Genomic DNA, 11973 nt, shown 5'->3' on the forward strand with positions numbered 1-11973 from the left:
TATGCGGATGCTTGACGCGCCAGGCAGGCGCGTTGCCATTAATTGAGCCTGCCGCGACGCGAGCGAGACCCACTAAATTTAGGCAGGTAACTAACTACAGTAGGCAGTTATCTGATATGCACTAATTGGGTTTAATATGGAGTACATACTCGACAGGAACGAAAATGCGGTGCACTACTAATTATCTACCGACATGTCGAATTGCACCTCACGCCAATTACACAAGTAGGAACAGACTTTGTTCAGGCAGGAGGATATCTGCAGATTCCGGCCATATTCAGATTGTGACCACTTCACCCTCTCTAGCTAGTAGGTATTGTACAATAGGACAGAAAGGCTTAAGAGACAATTATTCGTCATCAGGAAGACATTTACTGGAAGTAGTAGGTCTCATCAGGGGTGCGGCCGCGGATGAACTGGGGCTCAGTGCCGGGAACATAGATGTCCTCGTAGAGGATCTTGGGGGTGGTGTCGGGGACGGGCATAGCCTCGGCGGCGGCGACCTCCTCGTTGACGAAGCTGCGGGCCTCCTTGTCGATGGTCTTGAGCTCATCCTCAGTGACAACCCCCCAGTCGATGATCTTCTGCTTGAGTCCGGCAATGGGGTCGTTGGTGGAACGCATGCGCTGGATCTCCTCACGGGTACGGTAGGTGGTACCAGGGTCGGACATGGAGTGACCACCGTACCGGTAGGTAACGTACTCAAGGACGAGGGGTCCGTTCTCGGCAACAGTGTATTCCTTTCCGTACTTGACGGCAGCCTTGACGGCGAGGACATCCATGCCGTTAACCTTCAGACCGGGAATGTACTGACCACGCTTGTAGTAGTCCGTCAGAGCAGAAGAGCGGGCGGCAGCAGTACCCATGCCGTATTTGTTGTCTGGCAGAACGATTAGCCTGACACGTCAATTGACTTTCGGCAACTTCAAAACTTACTCTCGCATCCGAACAGAGCGGGCAGGTTCCAGAGCTTGGCCATGTTGAAAGCCTCAAAGACCTGACCCTGGTTGCTGGCGCCGTCACCGTACAAGATGACGGAAGCGTTCTTGCGGCCATTGTACTTGTGGGCAAAAGCAAGACCGGCGCCGACGGGCACCTGCGCACCGACAATGCCGTTACCGCCATAAAAGCCCTTGGCGAACATGTGCATGGAGCCTCCCTTGCCGTACGAGATACCCTCGCGACGACCGAGAAGCTCTCCGATGATGGAACGAACGGTACCACCGCGCATGTAAGCGAAACCGTGGCAACGGTAGGCGGTGATCACGTCATCCTCGCGGTTGAGAGCGTGTTCAATACCAACGGCAACAGCCTCCTGACCGGTAGACAAGTGGCAGAAACCGCGGATCTTCTTCTCCTTGTACAATCGGTCGGCAGCCATCTCAAGTTGTCTACGCGTGGTCAATTATCGAATTCTCATTGCAATGTCCCTCCGCAGAGAGTATCTTGCCATACCTGACAACAACCATATCCTTGTAAATCTGCTTCAGCTCCTTCTTCGTAACATCAAGAGTGTACGGCGGGGGGTCGAGCTGGTACGTCTCGAAGCTCTCATCGCTCAGGGTAATCTGGAAAGGCTCCTCTTCGGACTAGAACAATGCACGTTAGCAATGCGCAATTGAAGTGTTGATCATGTCCGGGAGATCGTTGTTATCGCGGCACCTCCGATGGTGGCGGCAGAAAAAAGAGCGCACACTGACCTGCGGGACTCCCTTCTCCAGGGTTGCCGAAGCAGCGTTGGTGGTGACAGACCGGGTCGAAGCAACAAGAGAGACGGGGGTGCGAGTGCGCAGAGGCACCGCTCGGTTTAACCTGATCGCGCGAGAGAACATCGTGGGGGTGGTGGTGATGGAGCCTCCGGACGATGAGGGTGAGAAGGGTTCGGGGGAAGGAGGGTGATAACAAATTATTTGGTCGCTGGAGCTCCGAAAAATCGCGGCGTTGGTTGGGAAGGGAGCTGCTGCTTGTTGAAAACTACTAGTCCCAATATGGCTAGTACGTATTCACGTGACTCTGCCTCAACGGGATCTGGGTGGTGTGCGCTTTGGATTGTAGCGACATTGGCGGGCCCGACTTTCACCGGTCGGTCCTTTTTTTCTCTCGGCGCCCCCCATTGAGTTCCAGTTCAGTGGACTGGCAGAGCGACCTTCGGAGATAAATAAAATGACCAAAACGGACAATGACGGCCAATCGCCGCATACACTCAAAACCCGTACAGGGCAATAAAAACACATTGAGGTATACGGGCACCGTACGGAGTACCTTTTGTTTATATGCTACCCCCGGCTGACATTTCAGTCATGATCAAACCATCACTTGCCCTAACACTCCAGACCATCATACCCTATCACACCACCGCAGTTACATCGGTGATCTCGCGCATCCTGTTCATCAACAATTGCTTTGATGTGGTATACAGCTCACTAGACGTTACCACGGGGTATATTAAAAAGCGGCCGGGCTGACCGCATGCACGTAGTTGGGCAACGCTTACGCCCTGAGCCCGTCGTGACCGCCCGCCCCAGTTGCCGTGCCGTGTAGACCCTCGAATAAAGCTTTCTTCCCAATGCTGTCAAATCCATGCTGGCCACCCTTTCAAATGCATACGATGCTTCCAGACCAACGCCAAAAGACGACGCCTCTGTCTCTGCGAGCACCCTCCATTTATGCCCGCTAGCGCCTCGAAGACGGACAAGCTATGCCAAGCAGCGCTGGTATCATCAACAATCGTGGGCGCAGCGCCTTGTTAACTCTCCGAGAGTAAAAGCGCGCATAGTGCAAATGCACTCAAGGTCTGCCTCAGTGTGATGCTCACCGCCAGTCGAGCCCCAAGGTTACGCCTCCGTAGATCCCGGCTACGGAAGTTTATTCAGTCATCATGGAAAAACGTCTTGTTCCCGCCCTGGAGTGGAGCCGTGGATGGTCCAGCGTCTCTCATGTCCACATCCTGGCTTCCGGCGGCTTCTCGACTAGGACCTGCGACTGTCGGTTGTGGTTGTCTGTAATCGAGTTGCATGGCACTCATCGGCCGATTGGGTGCCTCTTGCAAAGCACGCTGTTGAAGAGAGAGCGGACGGTCGTAGAGAACGTCCTCGGGCGGGGAGAACGACCAGACCTAAGACGTACGTGATTAGAAACCAAGCAGGCGTACTGAGTTACCAAAGTGAACTCTCTTACCTCCATTACTGTACGATTTTGTCGCAAAGCTAGCGCCACGCACTTTTCGTCTTCAAAAGCTACCCTCCAGACGGCCTCACCTTGAGCAATGAGCTCCCGAACAAGGTGGCCTGTCTTCAAGTCCCAGATCTTAACTCTACCGTCGCTGCCACCACTGACAACCCGCGTATCGTCGAATTGCAAGCTGGTCACGCTGTTATCGTGTGCAGCAAGTCGATGAATGGGGCACATCTTCTCCAGTGACCAGACTCGTACTGAACCATCAGAGCCGCCAGTCACGAGAGTATCTCCACGCATCTGCAGCTGACCAACGAGGGACGTGTGGCCCTGAAGGATGGCCAAGCACTCACTGGACCAGTTTAGCATACCGACGCTCACGATAGCACAATGTGAAGAGCACTTACGCTGTTCTGGGATCCCAGATTCGGACATTGGTATCCAGGCTGCCAGTCACCACCCTCTTGCCGTCGAACGCGATGGCATAAATCTGGCTAAAGTGGCCCTGAAGCGTCTGAATGCAGCGGCCCTCCGAAATGCTCCAAACCTTGGCCATAGTGTCGTAGCTGCCAGAGACGACGATGTCCCCTTTGATTTCGAGGCATCGGACGCTGGCGCCGTGGCCAACAAGGACATTCCTGCACAACCCGGTCCGAATATCCCATACTCGAAGCGTCGTATCGCGCGAGCCCGATATTGCCGTGTTTGCGTCAGACATTTTTAAGCAGCGAACTGTTGAAGTGTGGCCACGAAGAGTATGAAGGCAGGCACTATGCATGTTAGTATCTTCAAAATAGCACCGAAGTCGTTGTTTGCTTACCCCGTGGCCAGATTCCACACTCGCACATCGCGATCGCATCCACCACTGACCAAGATGTCATCCCAAGGGACCATCGCCCATACACCCATGACATGGCCCTGCAAAGTACGTTGCTGATTGCCCTTTGTGTCGAATACATGGATCTTGGCATTATCAAGAGCCACAATGATGTATTTGGGCGTTAGATGCAGGCTCGTGACAACACCTCCCTCTTGTGTGATGTTCCTGGTTGTGCTGGTGCCGCCAGATCTCCAAGCTGCCTCCACAAGATACCGTTGCTTGAAATGTGACTTGTAGGATCTCATCTTGGGACGCGCGTTTCCGGCACCATCCAGACTGCGAGACCCTGAAGCATGAGCCGTCATTGGCAGGGCTCCCGGGAAACTGTTGCTGGCGTAATCATCCCCCCATAGATGTTGTGTTCCAGGTCGCAATCCACTTCCCATCGACGTTGAGACCTCAGACAGACGCCTACCGTAGTCATGCTTTACGCAAAGATTCTTCCACGTCATATCATCGCTCAACAGGTCTCGCCACCTTCTGGACACTTGCGAGGCACGGGCCAGCACCTTGGGATCGTCGATAAAGGAGAGGATCTAGTGCAAATTTGTCAGTACCAAATTGCCATCAGCTGGGGTTTGGAAATCCAAAAATCTTACGCGTAGGCACAGCTCATCGGGAAGACTCGTGAACGGATCTTTCTTTAGTAGAGGGCTAACGAACTGATGGACGAAGCTCAACTGTTGACTTGTGCAAAGATTCAACAGGTCGGCCAAGAGACGGGTACGGTGAGGACCACCGGAGTTCTTGAAATGATGACGGACTTTGGCCAGAAAGAAATCCTCGTCGTCGGCGGCATCGCTCCAGTCGAGCTGACGGTGTGAGGGACCGGGAGAGGCTGCTGGCGTGGGCGGAGGAGGCGGAGAGCCGGTCAACTGCTGATCGAAGTCTGCAGCAGGAGTGGACATGCTGGGGGTTGGTGGACCCCTCATATGTCCTGGTCTCTGGGGCATCTTCTCAAGCTTCGTGCTGCTAGAGGCTCCGCCGGTGTTCAGCGTCATGTCGTCGCTAAGCATGCTCCCTCTTCTTTCGGAGAAACTCAATGGTCTGTTGTTGTACCCGGCCATGTCGGGGTGTGACGAAGGACGATCGAACTTGGACAGCCTCGAGGTCGTGAATAACGTGGATATTTGGGATAGCGATCGCGAGTTCCTGGGCAATAGGGTGTGGCGGCAGGGGCTACTGGCGTGTTGAGACCAGTTCAGGTGTCTGAAGTCGCTACCGGGCCGTTCATTAAACAGCCAAAAGGTCAGGGGTCGACCTTTGACAGACACGAAATTCCGTGAGGAAGCGCAACTGGAGGGGCTTGCGATATGAGGTGGCGACAATGTGTTGTGGGCAGGAACTGAAAGGCCTTATGAAGCAGCGAAGCGCGTCGGTCGTTGGGGATCAATGAGGCGACTATTTCAGGTTTAATTATCTTGGATGACGACGATGACTCCGGCGAGGCGGCAGCGGCGTGGTAGGACTGTTTCGTACGAAATAAGACGGTGCGATGGAACGTCTCCCGTAGGAAAGGGGGCGACGCTGTTGATTAGAAAACGTGGAGTTGGTCGGTTCCTGGTTGAGGGCTGGGACGAGCAGAGTAGGAGGATACGGCGGCGCTGCAGGATGGTGTACCGTGGTATGGGGCCAGCGGGAGACGGGAAGCTTAACAATCGGAGGTGTTGAGCGGAAAGCGTGGGTCGTTTGGGCCTTGTAGTGTGGAATGCACAGGGCGAATCACAATGGAAAGTGGATTGTTCGATGGTGTCGGAAGATTTCGCTTGATTGACGCCCAAATGTCTTTCGCACCTCCCTGCAATTCACTGTCTCGCGTCGCTGGTGGTTGTCGTCGAAGGGCAGCGAGGAGTAGACAGTGTGTAGGGCGGATTTGGGAATTCGGGAGCAGTGAAGAAGGGAAGAGGGGTGGCAGACAGGCTAGGGCAAACGAGGTAAGGAATGGAAGGCACTGATGAGTCTCCTGGCGGGTATGGGGGTTTGGGGGTAGATTGGGTTGTGAGATAATGGGCCAGGGAAGGAAGGAAAGGGAATTGGCAAAAGGACCAAGATCCAGGGGGGCCAATGAGCAACAGCGTGAGAGTTGAGTAGGTACATAAAGCGAGGTCAAGAGAGAGAGAGAGTCAAGTCCAGACACAAAGACACACGGTGCCTGGTCATAGACGGGAAATAAACCAAGCCAAGCAGAGGCGGAGTCGGTGGGCGGCCCTTGTTTTCAGGGAAGAGAAAGGTGCAGGGTGAAAGACGGGAAGGAGGGAGAGGAAGGGGAAGGGGGTGGGCGGACAGGACGAGACTGCACTAACTACACAGGTAGTGCGTCGAAGAAGGCCTGGGCTCCAGGCGATGTGGGCGGAGGATGGAACTGGGGGCAAGTGCCACACAGGTCACTATGCATACACTTTTCTTTGTCTTCGTGCCGACTTTTTTGCATTTCACACGCACATCACGGAGAGGGGCGAGGCGAGGAGATGGGCTACAGTAGGTAAAACTACCTGAAGGACAAGGAGGAAGAGGAACAGGCCGAGGAAGGAGGCGAAAACTGGGGACGATGCTATAGCGTTGTAAGAGCCCGTGACAGATAATTGATCTTAGCGCATATGGCAAAGCCTGGGCCGTCCGTACCTTCTGACCCAATCCTCACTTTGTTCGTGGTACGTACCTCGATCAAGTACCTATCCTCGTACTTCGGGGTTCCTACAACAACACTCAACATGCGGCCTACAACCAGTCCGACTCGGCAGCAGAAGAACTACCTAGAGAAGCAAACCGTCGTCTTAACTTGAAGCATACGGATGCGTTACTACGCAATCACACACCGCTTCCCACGCTTCCTAAGCCAACCATCCGTCAGCATCACCTTTCCCGCGTCCCTGAGGATTACTCAGACACCGATGAAGAGGCTCAGACTTGTGATTCCCAAAAAAATCAGAATTTTGTTCTGGGCCCCCTCATCTAGCACTGTTTCGTTGTTGACGAGACGCCTGCGCTACGGCACCTTTCACACCCTCCATCACAATGCTGGCATCTGCCACTTTGGCCGACCTGACGATCTGAGTTCCCAATGCAAGGTATTGATTGACCAACACACGAATATCTCTACGATGCAGGGACAATGACCTCTTTTCTTCTATTGCACACTATACTACATGGAAAGGACGGGACTCGCATTCTGCTCAGCATTCGCCCCCGGCAAACTCCACCCGCCTTGATTTGTTCCTATTCGGCTGGGGGAACAACACGGAATAGCCCCCGGCTCTAGGGCGGGAGCCAAGCAAGGCCCGCAAGCGTCCGTCCCCCGACCTCAAACCCCCTAACCATCATTGTATGAGAAGACAGTTGACGTTTGGCTGCCGACAGAGGCATGGGTGCCGTCAAAAGGCAAATTATCTCTAACAATGCAGCAGCGAGTCAACGCTGTTGTATGAAGGCTGCCTGGCATGTTTATGAAAGTATTGGCACTGTTTGCATACCCAAGTCAGGCGGTGCATGATGTGCTCCGTCAACACTATCTACAGCCGAATTTGGTTGTCGCTCGCTCCCCTCGGTCCGGCTATCAAACCATTCGCATGCAATTCGAGTATTTCCATTCCCCAACTCCTGGGTCTATTGTCTGTATGATGCTAGCTATAAGCAGCCGGAAAGGGGTCTCACATTTCTGCTGTTTCTGCAATTATGAAGGGCAAATATATCTGTCTTCCGGGAGGGCCTGCAGGGTCCGAGTTAGTGGCTTTAATATTGCACTAGTGCTTGTTTTTTTTTCGTCTGCATTTTGTCGGCACACCCCGTGGGTCTTCGTGACGTCGATCCATTCTTTCACGCAAAGTCGCTACCAAGTCTGTATACTGACTCGAGGAAGACGTTCGCTCAGCACTGATGCTTGTTTGACCTACGGTTCTGACTTGTCCTAGGTTCATTTACAAACCTAGTCAGACCTCGTCTGCGTCTGCAACGATGCCTCAACGTTTCTCCGAAGATGAATGATAACGTTGAAAAGCGCAGTTGTGGGGCTTGTTCTCATGCTTCAGTCTGTGGATGGGGGGGAACACTCGGATGGCGCAATGGAGGAGTCTCCGCTTAGCTTCCCTCCTTCGACAATGCGCTAGTCCATGGCCATCGCGGTATCTGCGCCGAATGGGGACCAAAGCTGCATCCTTCCCCTGTCCTGGGGGACGGCCACAACCGCTCCCCTCGCCCTTTGAACCCGGTACTCAGCGCTATCGGAAACCCAAAGCGTCTAACAACACAATTGTCGACGAGGTTACAGCAAAGCACTGTAACGACGACATGATGATACAGTAGAATAAAACCGGGCGTTGCAGCAACACAAAGGGTTTATTCCTTCCTGTTTTGATGTTGTCGCGCGGCTGTAAGAGAGAGTTTGGGTCCTATATGATTGGCTATCAATACAACCAAGCCCCGCACCGTCCGCCGCCGCACTTGTCGAGGTGGTGGTCAACCTGATGTTTGCTCGTCAGCAAAATGCGCACGGCTCGCCGTTGCCTCACCAGCCAGAAATTTGCTCCAAGAGTCGTTCTTTTTTGGCGTCTACCATACACCGGCAACTCTTTTCGAACCGGATGCGGCGCACAGGTTGCGAGTGTACAACGTCGGCGTGGCCGGAGTATATAGTCCAAGCTGTGCGCGAAAATGGAGCATTCCCGAGCGGTCTTCGTCGTCCGGAGCTCACCACTATGCTCCATTATCAAAGCCAAGATCGATCCGGGCTTTTGGTTGGATTATTGGCTACGGTACGGGTATAGACCCGGCTGTAGTCGGCTGCAGTCGAACCCACAATACCGCACGGTTTGGGAGGCCTTCCAATGTTTTACTTTTTGCGGTCCTCCAATCGATTTCGTTGATATCCCTGTTCATCAGATGTCGGAATACCTTGCATGCTTCGCACTCTGGGAACTGAAATGGGAGGGGAACAGGGAGCAGGGAGCAGGAAGCAGATTTCCATACTGCCGTCCTGGGCCGCTGCAACAACGGCCTCAGCTCACCATCTTGATTGACTAAAATAATTTCGACATGGCACAAGAAAGAAACGTGATTGCCGTGGGTTCCAATGCGGTTGGCCGCATAGCACGTAGCGTGCTCTCCGTGATCCTCATCTGAACCCCCTTAGGGGGATCTCTCACTTGCGACACTGGCGGCTTGGATGCCCCAGTGATACGGTACAGGGATGTGATTTTATTTAGTACTCAGCCCATTCTCGTATGGGTCAACACCCTCCCAAAACCTAGCATTCTTGCGCTCCCAGACCACAGGTTGGCCAGTGTTGGAGAAGAGGAGGGGGCAACAATGCTGCTATTCTTATGGGGTGATCTATGCCTGAAGAAATGCGACATCTGCATGCCTTTCTGGCCGTTGCAGGCTGAGATGGCCAAAGGCATGCATACACGTCCATTTCTACTGTGTAGAAGGATGTCTTGCAGATGTGTACCTATGTCGATGCTGAGTTGCTGATATATCTCACACCGACGGACCTAGTTAAAGAGAACCCCCCCACCTCTTTACCCATCTGCCACCGAGGGCCACTGTGGCGTTTTCAACGCCATGTGTTTGTTTGACAAGCGAATGCGATCCTGGGTTGTGCCCACCCCTTCGTCTTTCTTCACCCTCAACCCAGTTGCAAGGAAGCGTCTCGCCGGGCTTGCCAAGGGCGTCATACGAACTTGAAACATCCCGACTGCGAACTTAGCATAGTTTTCTTCGACGCTCGGTCGCGGGCACCACCGGTTAACCCCTCCCTGACGTCCGACCCAGTCAGCCGTTGTTGTCCGCGAGCTCTTCCCGCAGTACCATCCCTCCATCGGCGTAGAGCATATCACTTAGTCACCTGGGTCCGCTTTCGAATCAGTAAGTTTGTCGCTTCTGGAACGGCACATAAGGAGGCATATTGCGTTTTGGCCGGGAGGAGGCACGGTAGCACCGCAGCACACGTCGAACTGAAAGCACGAATTCTTAAAATATATCGTCTGGACTTGGAATCCAGTGAGAGAACCTAAATGGTGGAAGTCTATACAATCATCATCGTCATATGCCAGGAGAGCCTGGCTTCGTCCTAGTCTCCATATACTTGTACAAGGGACCCAAACACTTTCGTCGGAGCCTCCGGGTTTGATCTTTCAACCGCACTTTGGCCCGAGAATCGTTCAATGATGGTGCCCAAACTGCGTGAGAAGGGGCAAGAGCATGCCGGCGACTGTCGCAAAGGTATCGCGCATCTGCGGCCGCTGCTGTGCTTTTTGGACGCCGCCTCCATCCGCATAGCCGTTGGTGCCGCTGTGTTCATGCTTCGCAGAGCTGCCGTCTTCCTGCATCGCGTGCATCGCAACAAAACTTGCCGGTCGTTAGTAGTTGAACAGACTTGCCGGTTCGTTATTCTACTTACAGAAACGTTCCCGCGGAGAAGAGCAGAAGCATGCCGGTCCACCACTGGCCAGAGTCTCCTTCGAAGTTGCCGCCACCCAAGATTCTGATGACCGCCCATGTACTCAGAGCCCCAAAAGGGGCAGCAAGGCTGAAGACGATCAGGTGCCCTCGTGCCGTCCGCTTGGATAGGCCTTGCTTGAGGAGAACCGACGTTAGACCGAACGCTGCCGGTGCCTTGTGCACCATGATGGCAACAAAGATGATGAGGCCCAGTTTTGTGTTGGATGTTGAAGTTGATGCTCCCATGGCGATGCCGTCCGCCGCTGCGTGGATAACCAAACCAATGGTTGTCGCAAGGCTCCGTGACTGCTTCGGTGGAGGTGTCAGGGGGCCGAGGAAGCCTTCCGTCTCCTCGTCGCCGATAGTGGATGACCCCCCCAGATTGTCCAGGCTAACGTGGCGCATCTGCGGCTCAGACTGCATTCGATCCGTCGCGTGCCGCGGCAGCCTGTCGATCAGGAACATGAGGACGAAGCCGAGGACCATGGAGAGACCGATGTAGAATGTCGGCACCTCTTTGTGTCCCTCTTCGTTGTGGTGGGGCTCAGGGCCCGACGGAGGCTGCTGCTGTTGATCATGACCATGGGTGTCGTGCTCCTCTCTGCTGGGCAGCTTTGCAGTGTGCTCGATATCGCGGCCGAGGTTATGGAGCTCCTCCGCCAATCCCATAGACCTCGCGGCGGCTGCTAGTTGGGGGACATCGTCGCCTGCCACCCACCTCACACCAAGCGTCCCTTGCTTGCCTGCCGGAGCCAACACGTTCCTCTTGCTATGCGAGTGCCCGCCGGTTGTCGTGACAGCTTCAATGCCTTCGGGGATGATGACGATCATCGACGTGCCGACCAAGATGCCAACGCCCACACTGGATAGCAAACGGAGTTGCGACTGCGTGAGGGTTATGGCGAGGGGTAATGAGCCGGCGAAGAAAGACCTGGTTTGGGGGGATTCCTCGTCAGTATACGGATCATTTAGAGAATGTAGCTGGCCATTTGCTTCTTCCCGGGGTGTGGAAGAAAACTTGCGCCTTTTCGCACGAGGAGCAACCTACGCCAAGGCCATTACCGCCTAGTTTCTCGCAAAGGAACACGTTAGCTTTCCATTGTGCATAGGAGTCTACTATCCGGCCGGGAGCCCAAAGCCAAGAGGTAAAAAGGTACCTACGCTCATCAAGAGCAGCAACATAAGCCCTCCCATTTTCCGGGTAAAGTGCCGACGACCGTGCAGGCAAGACGTAAAATCGGGGGGAGAGAGGATTTATTGAGAGTTGTGGGATCACGCCAGCATGTCTGATAATAAGTAGTCGGCGAACGGCAATCGAGATGGCCAGCGAACGCAGAGGAAGGGAAAATGCTGAACTCTTTCTTGACTTTCAGCTTGGGTGCACAGGGAGAATTCCATCAAAGGTTGGGGAGCTGAGCTGGCTCCCAAGCTGCACTGGGCACCAGCCCATTGGCTTCCTTGCTTCTAAGGTCTTGTCACCCCAT

At 54.1% G+C, this 11973-nt stretch overlaps 4 protein-coding genes across 4 annotated transcripts; 1 reads left to right on the forward strand and 3 right to left on the reverse strand.

Annotated features, from left to right (window-relative positions):
• Positions 1–4: 4 nt before the first annotated feature.
• Positions 5–1912, reverse strand: LY79DRAFT_537977 (pyruvate dehydrogenase E1 component). The gene is made up of 4 exons (XM_060556705.1): positions 1701–1912; positions 1456–1589; positions 937–1391; positions 5–880 (listed from the first exon to the last, which is right to left on the reverse strand). The coding sequence occupies exons 1-4, from the start codon at positions 1830–1832 to the stop codon at positions 372–374; spliced, it is 1230 nt and encodes a 409-aa protein (XP_060419396.1). The 5' UTR covers positions 1833–1912; the 3' UTR covers positions 5–371.
• A 957-nt stretch (positions 1913–2869) lies between these two features.
• On the reverse strand, positions 2870–5121 carry LY79DRAFT_505698 (WD domain-containing protein; the record flags this gene model as incomplete). Its single annotated transcript, XM_060553648.1, has 5 exons — positions 2870–3115; positions 3178–3526; positions 3582–3944; positions 3995–4590; positions 4654–5121. The coding sequence occupies 5 exons, from the start codon at positions 5119–5121 to the stop codon at positions 2870–2872; spliced, it is 2022 nt and encodes a 673-aa protein (XP_060419397.1).
• Positions 5122–7295: 2174 nt separating this feature from the next.
• Positions 7296–8238, forward strand: LY79DRAFT_253255 (uncharacterized protein). The gene is made up of 2 exons (XM_060551873.1): positions 7296–7340; positions 7412–8238. Exon 2 carries the CDS (start codon positions 7492–7494, stop codon positions 7960–7962), a length of 471 nt encoding a protein of 156 aa, XP_060419398.1. The 5' UTR covers positions 7296–7340; positions 7412–7491; the 3' UTR covers positions 7963–8238.
• A 1800-nt stretch (positions 8239–10038) lies between these two features.
• Positions 10039–11909, reverse strand: LY79DRAFT_253305 (ZIP zinc transporter). Its single transcript, XM_060551875.1, has 4 exons — positions 11647–11909; positions 11538–11554; positions 10449–11420; positions 10039–10396 (listed from the first exon to the last, which is right to left on the reverse strand). The coding sequence occupies exons 2-4, from the start codon at positions 11546–11548 to the stop codon at positions 10210–10212; spliced, it is 1170 nt and encodes a 389-aa protein (XP_060419399.1). The 5' UTR covers positions 11549–11554; positions 11647–11909; the 3' UTR covers positions 10039–10209.
• Between the last annotated feature and the right edge of the window lie 64 nt (positions 11910–11973).

Source organism: Colletotrichum navitas (assembly GCF_030913465.1).
Source record: "Colletotrichum navitas strain CBS 125086 chromosome Unknown LY79scaffold_4, whole genome shotgun sequence".
Lineage (NCBI taxonomy): Eukaryota > Fungi > Ascomycota > Sordariomycetes > Glomerellales > Glomerellaceae > Colletotrichum > Colletotrichum navitas.

Coding starts and splice junctions, on each gene's coding strand:
- LY79DRAFT_253255 (XM_060551873.1), top strand. CDS start 7,492: ATGTTTATGAAAGTATTGGCACTGTTTGCATACCCAAGTCAGGCGGTG.
- LY79DRAFT_537977 (XM_060556705.1), bottom strand. CDS start 1,832: ATGTTCTCTCGCGCGATCAGGTTAAACCGAGCGGTGCCTCTGCGCACT. Junction 1,590..1,700: donor TGGAGAAGGGAGTCCCGCAG/GTCAGTGTGCGC, acceptor GCATTGTTCTAG/TCCGAAGAGGAGCCTTTCCA. Junction 1,392..1,455: donor AAGGATATGGTTGTTGTCAG/GTATGGCAAGAT, acceptor GACCACGCGTAG/ACAACTTGAGATGGCTGCCG.
- LY79DRAFT_253305 (XM_060551875.1), bottom strand. Junction 10,397..10,448: donor TTCTCCGCGGGAACGTTTCT/GTAAGTAGAATA, acceptor ACGACCGGCAAG/TTTTGTTGCGATGCACGCGA.